The sequence below is a fragment of the Ahaetulla prasina genome, chromosome 2 (assembly GCF_028640845.1).
Source record: "Ahaetulla prasina isolate Xishuangbanna chromosome 2, ASM2864084v1, whole genome shotgun sequence".
NCBI classification, from domain to species: domain Eukaryota; kingdom Metazoa; phylum Chordata; class Lepidosauria; order Squamata; family Colubridae; genus Ahaetulla; species Ahaetulla prasina.
The window spans coordinates 203,011,318-203,025,403 of NC_080540.1; the positions used below are offsets into that span (position 1 = coordinate 203,011,318).

At 40.3% G+C, this 14,086-nt stretch overlaps 2 protein-coding genes across 2 annotated transcripts in view; one reads left to right on the plus strand and one right to left on the minus strand.

Moving 5' to 3' along the window:
* DNAH6 (dynein axonemal heavy chain 6) overlaps positions 1 to 5,938 on the plus strand; it is a 187,960-nt gene extending 182,022 nt beyond the window's left edge. The window contains exons 72-74 of the mRNA XM_058168036.1: positions 2,493 to 2,644; positions 2,889 to 3,111; positions 5,506 to 5,938. Of these exons, the coding sequence (XP_058024019.1) occupies positions 2,493 to 2,644; positions 2,889 to 3,111; positions 5,506 to 5,609 (479 nt within the window). The 3' untranslated portion in view covers positions 5,610 to 5,938. The remainder of the gene's footprint in view (positions 1 to 2,492; positions 2,645 to 2,888; positions 3,112 to 5,505) is intronic.
* Positions 5,939 to 7,321: 1,383 nt separating this feature from the next.
* Positions 7,322 to 14,086, minus strand: part of LOC131191388 (neuronal acetylcholine receptor subunit alpha-7-like) — a 105,491-nt gene continuing 98,726 nt past the window's right edge. The window contains exons 9-10 of the mRNA XM_058169465.1: positions 10,894 to 11,003; positions 7,322 to 8,215 (exon numbers count right to left, since the gene is read on the minus strand). Coding sequence (XP_058025448.1) covers positions 7,694 to 8,215; positions 10,894 to 11,003 — 632 coding nt within the window. The 3' untranslated portion in view covers positions 7,322 to 7,693. The remainder of the gene's footprint in view (positions 8,216 to 10,893; positions 11,004 to 14,086) is intronic.

A 14,086-nucleotide genomic window follows, 5' to 3' on the forward strand; every position in this document is an offset into this window, starting at 1 on the left:
CTGTTCCACATTCCAGGCACCCCAGAAGCCTCACCCTGCCTCCACTTGCTAGCCCTGCATCCTGTCACTCGCTGGTTGCTTCTCTGCCCACTCTTAACGCTGCCAACGCCACTGCTGCTGGGAGACCGGCTGGACGCAGCCGAATGAGGCTTGCTGTCCTGCCACAAGTAATAGAAAGTGCCTAGGATCCAGGCTATGGTCAGATGAGAAAAGAGAGCGAGAGAGCAAGAGAGCGATGGGGAAACGGCAACATCCAATTTTTAGGCAAGCATGGCAGGGCTTCAGGGAAGCTGCTAGCTCCTTCCCCCGCAGCTCCTTCCCCCGCAGCCCTTGATACCTCGGTCTTCCTTGGTCTCTCTCACTCTCTTTTTGCTCTGTGGGACTAAGCTAGGAGACAAGAGCGCCAACAAACAGCTGTGTGCTTGAGCCAGCCAAAGAAGAGAGGCAGGGAGAGAGAATCGGGTGTCGCCATTTCCCCATCACTCTCTTGCTCTCTCACTCTCTTTTCTATTCTCCCCAAGAACTGAAGCTTTTTTCAGCTGACTCAGAGCTCCCAGGCAGCCCGGAGGTCCCGCAATGAGGCGGATTCGGGCTAATGCCATTGCGATCCTGAACGTAGCCTGGATCCTAGGCACTTTCTATTAATTGTGGCAGGAATGAGCAAGCCTCATTCGGCTGCGTCCAGCTGGTCTCCCAGCAGCAGCAGTGTCGGCAGTGTTAAGAGTGGGCAGAGAAGCTCTGGCAAAGTCAAGCCCCATAAAGAAGAGGGGACCATCCCCCTTCTCGTAAGTGCAGCTTTCCTCCTCCCCCCCCCCCACACGGTGCCTGCCGATGGGTTGGTGATTCTGCCTTACTGCAGAACCAGATGCTGAGTGTGCGTGGGGAGGTTGTGGGGGGGGGGAAGGAAAGGAAGTGCTCAGTGGTGTGGAAGTGTCAGCTGAGTTTATGGGGAGATTGGCTGGCAAGGAGGAAGAAATGGAGTGGCAAAGCGGTGGGGGTGGGCGGGGTAGCGGGGCTTGTGCCACAGGAATTGATGTATTTATTCCGGCATTTTTCTCTCTGAAGCCTTGCCTTGCTTGCCTGCCTTCCACATGGACTTCAGCTTGCCTGCCTTTGCAAGCTGGCCACCGGGACGCTGGGAAGGCAGCGTGGGAGGCAGGCAAGCATGGCAGGACTGCGGGCCGTGGATCGGTTCGGGGGTGTGGCCAGCCAGCCATTGCTCCCGGTTCGGCGAACCAGCCCCAGTCTTCGCTACCTACTCGCCCGATCCGGTCCAATCTGGTAGCATTTCACCCTTGTTCACAGGGCATTGTTTCCGTTTCCCAATCCCCTTCAAACCATTTTTAAATTGGCCGCAGAATTCTCTTCACCACCGCTGCTAGCTTCTAAAAACCAAGAGGGTGTAATGGGAACCAGACTCTCTTCTTCCGCCAGCTGATCAGTGAGAAAAAATCAGTGTCCTGCCCTGCAGGGCCTGAGGCCTCCCCAAAACCCTTTGGTGGTTGAATCTGTGCAAAAAGGAAATAAAGCTGTTATTAAAAGGGGGAAGCTGTAAAGCCACTGAATTAGTATCCTGAAACCATGTTGTTCATTGTGTCGATGAGAGGATGAGAGGGTTGTATAGCTTTGCTGGCTGGGGAATTCTGGGAGTTGAAGTCTACCAGGCTTAAAGTTGCCAAGGTTGGAGACCCCTGGTAGAGCTCATTTCATTTCAAAAGAGTATCCAGAAAAGAGGGCATCTGAAGCAGCATTTTTATTGAATGCTGTTTTAGGCAGTGGATGATATAGAGCAGACTATCCTTTCCTTCTCGATTTTGAAAATAAATTCACAGTCAGAAGCAGTTTGCCGACATAAACATGCAGTGCTCATTATATTAATCTTGCACCTCAATTCCTGTTAACCATATTTCTATGGTTCTAAGATCTGGCAGCAAAACACCCTACAAAACCGTATGTACTTATAATGTATTGCCTGCTCTAAGATAGAAGAAATCTAGAATAAGTGAAAAGAATCCCAAGTGGATTGGAAAATACGCACTCTGCAATACAGTAGAAATCATGCACTGCCTGACTTTCAAAAGAGAGGTCCTTAAGCCCTCTACTAGAAAGTTTTATACCTTTGTGTTATTATTTTGAACTAACAAAAGTAATAAGAATAATAAATAAAACGCCAATATGGTACTCGCAAGTAAACCAATACATTAGGGCCATAATAATTGTTCAAAATAATACGGTTCCCATTTTCTTCGTTTTAAAAAGATGGCTTGGAACAGTGGGGTAGTATAATAAAACAGTGCTGTATAAATTTTTTTTTACAATATTGAAAATTAAATTATGAATTGGACTTTGCCAAGAGAGATTGTAAATATAGAACATATTTCTGAGTTTGTGTGAGGGCAAATTGAATTCCAATTACTGTGCATTGTTAATGGTTTTTTGATGACTGGCTGTTTGTTCTTAAAAAGAGAACCAGGCCCTTTTTTATTTCTCAGGAACTCTTCAGAATCATGCTCGAAAATACAACTTACCAATTGATGAGCTTAGTTTTAGTTACAACGTCATTCCTGTCTACAGAGACCAAACCCAAGTATCGGAAGCTTCGAAACTGTGCCACTTTGGCAATGAATTACCAATGGATGAAAAGGTATTTATAAATCTATAACTCCAATGACTATCCAGTCACAAAGAAGGACAATCTTGAATTCACATGAAATATCTTTATATAAAACCATCATGTTTATCTTGTACTGTGGTTGATTTCTGATTCTTTTTTAAAAATGTTTTGCTATATTTCAAGAATATGTACCTGAGTAAGGTAGGAACTTGATAGTGCTAATGAATGATTTGCTCAGCTTTGACTCCCACCTTCCATCTTATTTTTTTTTCAGTTGCCTTCTCCTGAGGACGGGGTGCTAGTTCATGGCATGTTTATGGATGCCAGTCGTTGGGATGACGATGAAATGGTTATAGAAGATGCGTTACCTCGACAAATGAACCCAATGCTTCCAGTAATTCATTTTGAGCCACATCAAAATTATGAGCCCCACCACTCGCTGTATCATGCGCCCCTCTACAAAACTGGAGCTAGAGCAGGAACTCTGTCCACCACGGGTAACTCTTTTTTAATATCAACTTGGCAAATATACACGAATGATAGCCTAGCAAATAACTTTTCTTCAACCCCCAAATAACAGTCATCTTCCAGGTGATGCTTTGAAGGGGCTTCCTGGGACAGGTGTCTCAGAGAATCCCCCATCTAAATCAAGGGTGCAAGAGATCGCAAAGACCCAATGATTCAGGCTGAAGAACAGGTTGATAAAAGGCCAGAGGCCTGAAAGTAAAGCCCTGTCGTGACATTATTAAGTTTTTAAAAAATGCAAGGATATCATCTATGTTACCAAAGTTCCACTCTTGACATTTTCCACATCAATAGTGTTTACAACGGTTTTCAAAATGATGTACTTGGAATAGGTCCTGCTTCTGAACCAGATAAATAGATAAATCCTTCCTAAAAAGCAAGTACGTTTCCTTTTTTTATCTAGAAGCTGGTACAAAAAGTGCAGAATCAAGTTCTTTGGATAGTTATCAGATAGTCATTCCTTTTCCTTAAAAAGGATGGAGGCTTTGTTGCAAGAGATTTTCCTCTTTGCAAACAGCTCACAGAGTAAGAGGGCAGATTGCCTTCCTGTTTATCGGTGAACTTGATTCTGGGAATGTGAGTCAAAGAATGTGGGCTGATATTCCTGCTTCCTGACACTAGTATCATACAGTAGATACTTCCCTAGAATTAGGAATGAGAAAGTGGAAATGAAAAACTCCAGGTAATTTGAATAGGGAGAAGGTGAGTAGTGATATGTTGGGGGCATTCCACTCTGGACAGTATATAAGGATGTGACTAACATCCTTCTGTTGTTGCTAACTTCTGTTTCAGCTCAGCTCAAAAGTGAGTAGCACAGATGAAAAACCTTCACAGATTGGTTGGTTGGTTGTTTTGCTGGTTCCCATATGCTTGCTTCCTTTAATACACTACTGGTAGTATAAACATAGAAATCGTTCATAGGGCTAGTATGTCATATGAACTAAAAGCCTTCTTATATGAAAGTATTAGATAATCTTACAACATTGATGGTTATTTATGGTCAGCACAACAAACTCAAGTTCTGACTGCATTGTTGCCCCTTTCAGCTGAATTCCCTATCAATAGTGAAGAAAAAACAAATTAGCAGAATTTTAGAATTTCAACTAATACATAAATTCCTCTAAATGGCTCTGCTGTTTTAAACTTCTTTAGTTAAAACCCTGTCTTCCAACTCATACTGTTCTCATGTAGCATGTTCATTTTCACCTGTTTCGACAAGGATTTATTGTCACATTTGATCCAGACTGGAATCTTTATTCAGCTCTAGGGATGAATTTTAGTGCAACTGGTTACCATCCATTAATACAGAAACAGAGGCTTAGAAATAACTTCATTCCAACCGTGTAGTTGTTTTAAAATAATTTGCTAAACATTTGTGCATTCTTTCGGTATGGTTTGCACCGTGTCTCCCATTATCATAAAGAAAATGGTTTGATCTCATGGTCTCATAATCTATAGCAGAGCTGGGCAACTCAGGGCCCTTGTTTGCGGCCATCAGATTAAAATTTGTCTTTAATTTTTTTGAGCCAAAGGACCAGAAGAAATCTTCGTTTTTAATTATGGTTTTTATGGAATGGTTTTTATTTCCTAGAATGGTAGAAGCATGATTTTCAAGCATTATGGTTTAGTGTGCTTGTGTGCCATGTTTAAGCACATGGCAAGCCTTTTCTTGCGATTCACCATAATCAATGCAAGTATCTGAGGAATAATGTCACATTAACCCAAAATATACTTGCAGGTCTCTGATTTATGGTGCTTGCGTTTTGATGTACCTAAGTACATCAAAGTACACCTTGCCAAAAGGGTAGGCAGTTTTGGAAATATAGACTTTTTCCCCTTCCAGAAAAGCTATAGCTTATTCCACAGCTGCACACAAGCTGACCCAATTCATTGGGAATTCTAGGCCTCCAATGGGCTGCATGCAGATCCCAAAGCTTCCAAGGCAGTCTGCCTGGATGACTTTCTCTACCACTACTTCCTGCTGTCACCTTCACATGCCCTTCTGTCAGCAGTCATCAGATCAGCAGGGGAACTCAGGCAAGCGTGATACTGCATCAAGGAAGAAAGTATTATGAGCTCCTTTTTTATAGTTCTCTCCTCCTAATAAGATGAAAAAGAGGTTTTCTGTTCATGTCTGCACACTTTTGCCAACATGCATGCCAACTGCTTAACACTGGCAGCATATCGATGCCCAAAGTTTGCCCACCTCTCTCGACCAAATATAATGAGCATGTTCTATTGTTTTCTTTCTTCTACATCTTATTCTGGATTTTGTGTGTATTGGGGGCAGGGGAGGTGCAGGGGGGGTGACAGCTTAGGAACATGAGGACTTTGAAACACTTAACAATTTTCTTTCTTGTAATTAGGTCATTCTACCAATTTTGTGGTTACCGTCTTACTTCCTTCAAAAAGATCAAGCGACTATTGGATATCCAAAGGATCTGCCTTACTTTGCCAGCTAAATGAATAATCAGCAGGGCAGGGTTTCTGTCTTCTAGCAAGACCTTGGTATCATGCTGAGACTCTATTCCAGGTGGGGAACAGTAACCCTCCATCACTGTCATGCCTATGGAAATAGATTCCAGTATATACACATTGTCAAAAGGCCATCCTTCTCTTCAATTTCATTTTTTTAAGTGCATTACATTTTATCAACACGTTGGAATCAATATTCGCTGTTCATTTCTCTTGATTCCTTTGCATGCATTCACTGGCAGATCACATGGATTTTTGCATCAGTAATACAGGTGTTTAAAAAATGTCTACAAAAAGCACATGTTTTATATCAAATTAACTTTTTGTGAATCTTATCCTTTTAGTCTTTATATTTCATTTTCTTTATAAATGTGATTTGATTATAAAAGAAGATCCTTTAAAAAACAACAACAATGGTTTTGGCCGATTCTGTTTTATCTGTAAAATGCTGTAAACCCTTCCTCGGTTTCTCTCAAACCTTCCACATGAAATAATTATCGGGGAAAGATATCATCACAACAATTTGGCAGCTTCCAAACAGTTAGAATTTTTTTTACATTGTATACTTCCAAGAGTTGATACGTACAAATTGTGATCTTGGGCAAGTTTAATGTATGATGTGATTATTTGCGTTTGGCAAATCACTATCTATTTCAATTCTGGGTACTTAGAATGAACAATTCCTTTATTCATTAACCGTGGTGTCTAACGGGGGGGAGGGGAAAGCTAGATTAATAACATCTTTCTGTGATTTTACAGGCTTCTTAGACTCTTGAATCTTTTTATTCTATAGGAAAAAAACTTTGCAATTGTTTTCTGTCGAAGGTAAAAACTACAAGTCATCATGACCAGGTTTTAATGTGGAATTAGGTGTGAAGGGAATGTGTATTCCATTCAAAGCAATATAGTGCAGAAAAAGTGAACCTTGCTTTGGCATGTATTAATTTTGCTCATTTCACTTTATCTCCAATTTTTTTTTTGTTTGTTTACATTTATACCCCGCCCTTCTCCGAAGACTCAGGGCGGCTTACAGTGTATAAGGCAATAGTCTCATTCTATTTGTATATTTTTACAAAGTCAACTTATTGCCCCCCCAACAATCTGGGTCCTCATTTTACCTACCTTATAAAGGATGGAAGGCTGAGTCAACCTTGGGCCGGGCTCGAACCTGCAGTAATTGCAGGCTTTGTGTTCTTAATAACAGGCTTTGTGTTCTTAATAACAGGCATTACCAGCCTGCGCTATTCACCGGCAATTTCTATCAATGGTTGTCAGTAATAAGTGAAACATGCTGCATTCCATGCACATTTGGGGTTGCGATATATATTAATTGTAAGAGAATTAAAATCAATGAAGTTGGTGCAATTTAAGGGCATTGGAGATGTTCAGACATAAATTCAAATACCAAGATAATAAGTGTGCAGCCGCAGCACTCAAGTTAGGGAAAGGGTGTAATTTATGTAATAGAAAAACAGAATATTCAACAATGAAAACATTTTTAACTTATTAGAAAAAAGTATTGCATTGACTTCACATTGTTATCAAGTGGAAAATGTTTCAGATTATCACAGTGATAGTAAAAGCTAAAACTTGCCATTTATTTGGCAAACAGCAACTAACAGCATCATTCAATACATTACTGGAGGTGAAATCTGTGTTAAACAACGATGTCAAACAAAAATATTGAAAACGATACATTTAGCAAAGATCATGTTTCTAGGAAGAATTTACCAATGCAGCAACATCCTAGTAGCACATTTAGATTCTATTTATTCAGTAAAGTGTATGCTGTGTATCTGATTTCTTGTCTAATATTATTGGTGATTATGATCACAAGTATAGGGAGAAGACACTATTTGAAACAAATAACAAATAACAAGAGCCAATTCTGTATCTAGAATATCTAACACTGGGGAGACAATTGGAATTTGAAACACATGCCGACTTCTTTTTTTAATACTGAATTCAGCATAGAAAGTCTTTATTTCCATTTGAAATCTCATTGTTCTTTAAAACTAATGGCATCATTTCGTAATTTCCAATTACACTGGGGCATTCTTCTATTCATTTTGGAGAAGCTTATGTAAAATCTTTTGTAACAGCTTCAATAAAATTTGGAGCAGACATGAGAATTGTAAGTGTGCAGATGATGGCAAAAAGTGAAAATGCCACAAGGCATAATCTGTCTATGACAGCAGCTGCAAACTTCCATTCACTGCAGACCTCTTCCCCTTCATCCTGTTTCCGGAAACGGGCTGCAATGAACTGAACTTCTTCCAGGATTTTCACAATCACTGGGATAGTGTCCATTAAAACTTTTCTCTGAGTGCTGTCGTTATCTTCAGGCGAAGAGCTTTGGTCCTTTCCGTCCTTGGTGTCAATCTCATTATTCTGTGGGCAGCAGGGGTTTTCTATGGCATGGTAGCTGTAGATCATGTTGCCATTGATAGAATGGTGTCCTGGTAAGATGTTCATTTCTACACTGCTGACACTGGACTGGTGCCTCGAGTGGCCGTATCTGCAAGATAGAGGCCTGATGTTCTCCCCTGGTTTTTTCATTCTGAGAAACCAAGCACACCAGTTCAGCAAGACGATACGGACCTGAAAAAGACAGAAATGCTCAGTGCCCTTCATGGAGGTCTTGTGAATGATTGCACAAAAGACAGCAATGCAGTTCAGAAAGGATATTGCCGTTTGGTAAATTGCTGTATGAAGTATAACCGCTCATTACAAAGATCTTGGACAAAATCATTTTTCAATTATCTGCTTCCTTCAGCCCTTCCTCTAGCCTTAAGCTGTTCCTTGGGGGAGGAGGGGACTGCATCTCAGGTATTTTCACAAAATCACTTTTTTATTCTTGCCGCAGAAACAGATTCTTTCTTAAAGATACCTATAATCCTTCATAATAAGGCTTACAGGTAGCTTTAGGAAGAATTTGATTGCTCTCAAGAAATTAACATTTGCCAAGAATCCAATCACTGGAAAGTTGCATTTATTGAAGTCAAAGAAATTTAATTTGATTGAAAGCGATTGCTAAGCCTGCTAAATGTAATGAACGGGAAAAGGCCAACTGCTATTTTGACACAACCAGTCTACACTTTTTCATTTATTTCTCTTATCAATTCCTATTTTATTCTAATTGTTGGGCAGAAAAATCCCTAAGAACTTTGAGCCAGCTTCAGACCTGAGAAAGGTGTCACTCCTGTACAGGTAATGCTTGACTTATGACCACAACTGGGACAAAGATTTTGACTGCTATGCGATAAGGTCATTAAAGGAGTCATTGAGTGATCGAACTCATTTTTATGACCATTTTACTGTCGTCATTAAGCAAATCATGGACCATCACAACTTTGAGGATGGGTCATAAGTCATTTCTTTTCAATGCCATCATAACTCTGAATCATAGTTAAACAGATGGTTGTAAGATGAGGATTACCTATATTTGTTTAGTGAAAAATACTCAGCAAAATATTTAATGCAAAGTCTGTTTTAACTGGGGATTTAGTTGGGTAGCTTTTAAATAAACTAATATCTGTGCTACTTAGAATACGCAAAACAGTTCTTGAACTTTATGTAAATATCTGCAAGATGGAAAACAATCGTACAACTAAAGAACATGTCTTGGAGCTATTACTCAGATTCCTGCAACAAGTAGCTCTCAGAGAATTATGTGGCAGAAATGTAAAGGAATAAGACTAGTACTTCTGCCGTGCAATGTTTTGTTATATCACAATGTTTAGCTCCCAAGATACCAATGGAGCCTTTTTAATAAGTACAAGGAAGAAATAATACGCTCCTGATGATGAATATTTAATGTTTAAAAATTACATTTTAGAGTGTTTACATGTGGAAGGAATTTTACAGTGGAGGAGGGGCAAAAGTGCAATACCATACGTGATGATGTATTCAAAAAAAGTATACATGAGAAAGCAAGGGGGAAAAAACTTCAGAAGGTGTTATTGATAATCGTGAAATGCCAAGACTAAGGAAAAACATTTCTTTTTACTGCTTTAAGTTGATCATAGTTGATTCTAAGCAGAGTCAGATCTGGTTATTATTCAAATGAAACTCATTGGGATATTTAAAACTGTAGACTAAAAAAGTCAAGAAAACATTTCAAAAGAAGGTAATGGACAAAAAAAACCAAACCCTATATGAAGACACTGATGTTGTGGGAAGAGTTGAACTGAATTCAGAGGTGCATGCTTTCGGCAGAACAAAAGCCATGGCTTGTGGTTAGGTGGCCATTTTTAAAGAAATGGGCCAAAGTTCAGGTGAAACTAAGACTTATGGTAGTATTTACTGTTTTACTAATTACAAAATAGGATTTTTGTTGGGAACAATTTTTCTGCGACCAATCTTTTGATATATAGATGCTTCCGTAAATTAAAAATATTTTTCAAGACGGAAAGTAACTGTGCAACAGGGTCCACTCAATTATAAATTTAAGAATCGAAACTGAGATGCACAGTGTATGAACTAGACCCTCCCAAGTCCATATGGGAGATTCCACAGAAGGTCATGTAGAAGAACTGGTGATAGATGCAACAGTGCCAAGTAACAATAACATGGGGAAGAAGAAGTAGCAGAAGCTGGAGAAGTTCCAGGGCCTGAAGGAGGAACTAGACTGGATGAGGAAAACAAAGGTCAAAGTAGTTCCAGTGGTAGTAGGAACACTTGGGGCTGTGACATCTAAGCGGGAAGAGTGGCTCCAAAAGATCCCAGGAAGAGCATCAGAGCTTTCTGTCCAAAGGAGTGCAGTGCTAGGAACAGCTAAGATAGTGCATGAACCCTCAAACTCTCAGGCCTCTGGTAGAGAACCATGACTAAGGAAGACACAAACCACCCATAACGGTAAGTAAGAAGTCTGTGTGTGAGAGAGAGAGACTGTTCTGTATTCTTGTTTTTGTTTAATTTTCAATTCACTTTTCCTTATTTTTCTTTTTTCCTATATTAAAAGAAACAAAAATACTTTTTTGAAAAAGCCAAAAGAAAAGATGAAAGGTCTCCTGCTTGGTCAGTCATAAATCCTGCAGGTTCAACATAAGCCAATGTGAGGAGAGAAAGTTAAGAATTAGTATCCTATCCTTAAAATCATCTGTTCTTTCTAGCATCGTCTAAGTCAGGGATCTGCAAACTTGGCTCTTTTAAGACTTGTGGACTTCAACTCCCAGAGTTCCTCAGCCAGCAAAGCCAAGTTTGCAGACCCCTAGTCTAAGTGATGAAATATAAATGATATCACTGTTTGTGAAGGCTGATTTGTAGTGATCACTTACCCACTGGGGCATCTTTCCTGCTTGAGGGTCATGATGATGAAACTGAAGCACCAAGACTGTTACTACTACAGATAAACCAACAATGACCATGATGCTTGCAAAATACTGAGCTGCAGATTTAAAAGGGGAACAAGAATGAACAGTTACTTATTGTTTTCGGATTCCCAGAGTAACTGACCACAGGTTTATTTTATAATTTTCAAGCCCTAAAAAAATAATTTTAGTAATACATAACGCTACATTGCAAAACAGTTACCACAAAATACATCTGGTTTAAGCACATTAAAGAAAAAAACTGAAAAAACGACATATTTCTAACAAATTTAATTCCACACTTCCTGTTTTCATCCTGTCCTTTGCTCTAGAATGCTGATGACAAAAAGAAAAGTAATGTTATTAGATCACGTATCAGCAACTTTTGTTTTTTACATGTTCAAGAAAATAATCCTTAGTAACTGCAAATGCTATGCATGGTGCATAGAAATGTGTTTATGGATGAGCCGGCAATATGATGGCAAAAACTTTATTAAGTCAACAGAGTAGTTGCAAGATATTGTGGAAGGCTTGAGCTTAACTCCCCAACAGGCAAGATAATTAAACTTAGGAGCATCAGCTTGAAGCCTACGCTCAGAATCTAAAGCAAGCCAGCAATGTTTAAGAAAATAATTACCTAATATTTAACATCTAATTCCACCTCATGTTGGAATCCTGAACAAATATTTGAACCATGCTAGATGAGTATTGTGTAGATATAATTATACCACTGATGTGCTTCTTACTCATTTAACAAGTTGCTAGGCTACCCAAATCCAAAATGGCTCTAGGCAACTTCACACTGTTTGTTTGTTTGTTTAATTTATGCAGTGCTTAACCCCCCCCCCTTATTTAACACAGTTAAATAACAAAACAATAAACAATTAAAAATAAAAAGCAATGCAAAGCCCATTAAAACAGTTAAAACCATAAGACTGAATTTGCGGGAGAGTACAATCTATACAACTGCTATCAATATAACCAACTCACAGGCTCCATACTGCCACTGGATCCCCAGGCACGATGACATTAATGGAAAACAACATGGTTTTAAAACAGCAAGCAACCAAAATAGTCTCTTTACATTCTCCCCAGCCTACAAGGCCTAATTGCATCCAATAATTGTTTTATGTTCTTCCACTGTGTTCCCCCAACAGATCACAAGCAAAGATTTGGTCTGGCTGAGCCACCTAAAAGAAGCTTTAGATACATAGTATTCATGTTAATTAAATTAACATGAGTTAGTAGATGTGATCTTGGTATTATGTCACTTTTTAACAGCACATTCATAACACAAGAGATTGAGCCTCTTATGTTGTGTTGCTCAAAAAGGTGGATATTTTCTATAAGATAAACCAGCAGTAAGGATTCATTCATAAAAAGAAAGAAGATGGTACATCTCAAAAGACTATTTGGAACCACTTGATCCCGAGTAAAAAAAAATAGAAATTGCTTTGGAGTGAAGGAGATACAGAAAGATTACCCAGTACGAAGAAAGAAATATAAGAAACAAACTCAAAATAACACCACCTTGATTTTGTTTATTGTAAGATGTACTGTACCGGGGGAGGGGAGATCCTAGTGGTTTAACAACTGGTTCACTAAGTGCGCAAGCCAGACACACGCTGCGCGCATTTCCACAGTTTGGAGAAAACTCACCTTCCACATTGCTGCTGGCAAGGAAAACAGCTGAGGCACGGCAAACCACTCGGCTGCCCTGATCAGCTGGGCTTCAGGAACAGAAATATAGGTGAGTATAATGCAGGGGTGGGCGAGCGCACTTCAAAATCTGAGCAAACTGGTTTACCCAGGGCTGAAAGTCAGAGTAACGGTTCGCTCGAACCGGTAGAATCCCACCACTGTACTGTACCCTACACTAATAAAGGGGCACTCCAGAAATTTCAGTGGCATCTGCCTTGAAGGGCTGGCATCCGTTTTGAAGGCCTCTTCCAGTGTCTCTCTCTGTCCCATCTTATACCAAACAAAATCAAGGCAGGTCTTTCTCATGCTTGCTTCAGTTTTCTGGATTGTGCAAAGTTTTCTGCAAATTTTAGGCTGTCCCATGACTGAAAGTAAGATTTGGTTGATGTTGCAGCTTTCTTCTTATTAGTTCTTCCATACCTTCCCCCAAGATCATCCTTAAATTTCTTTACATCCAGGAATCGAGCTCAAAACATTGAACTGAATATTGGGATTTAATTATAATTTGCTCCAAACGTAAAAGGATGGTTTTGTTGAGCTGGATGTCTGGAATGCAAATGCTCCCAAGTACAACTGAGCATAATCCCTCCTATCCCTTAGTTCACGGGTGTCAAGCTCGTGGCGTCACATTGCCATCACATGACATTTTGCAATGTTTTTCCCTTTTGTGGAGCTGGTGTGGGCGTGGCCTGTGTGTGATACATCCGGCCCGTGGACCGCCAGTTTGACACTCCTGCTTTAGTTGATATTAAATTATGTATCTGAGCATCACCTACTTCTCTGAATGAGAAGTTGTCCAATTATCAACTGTTCATCCAAAAATGTAAATGAGAGAGGACAGAGATTATATCCTTTCAAACTAACACATTCTATGTCTGTGATGGCGAACCTATGGCACGTGTGCCAGAGGTGGCACGCAGCACCCTCTCTGTGGGGACGCAAGTTGTTGCCCCAGTTCGGGGGTCCCCAAGGGCAAGGCGCATGTGGGGGGCCACATGCGCCAGGGTGGAGTGCGTGCAGGAGGCTTCACGTGCATGCGTGGGGTATATCCAGCGCGTGCATGTGCATGCACGGGAGGAGGCATGCAGGGGCCCCGCATGCACATGCACAGAGTATATGCGTAGGGGCCATTGCATTTTGGAGGCTCGGGCACGCACACATGCATTTGTGTGCGCACTTTGGGCACTCAGTCCAGAAAAGGATAGCCATCACTGTTCTATGTGGCCGCATTATTTTATTTCTTACACAATAGCAGATATCAGCCTGCCTCTGATATCTAATGCAGATTTATCAGTCTACTGATCAAACTACAATTCCCAGCATTCTTTACAGCATACGAAGAAAACTCGGCTGTTCTTGGTTGCAAACTGCCCTTTTCCAGGTGTCCATAAACTCACTCTTATTTCCCAAAATATAAGATTCTTGTCTAGAGAGGGGAAGCCTTGCTCATGCTTCTAGA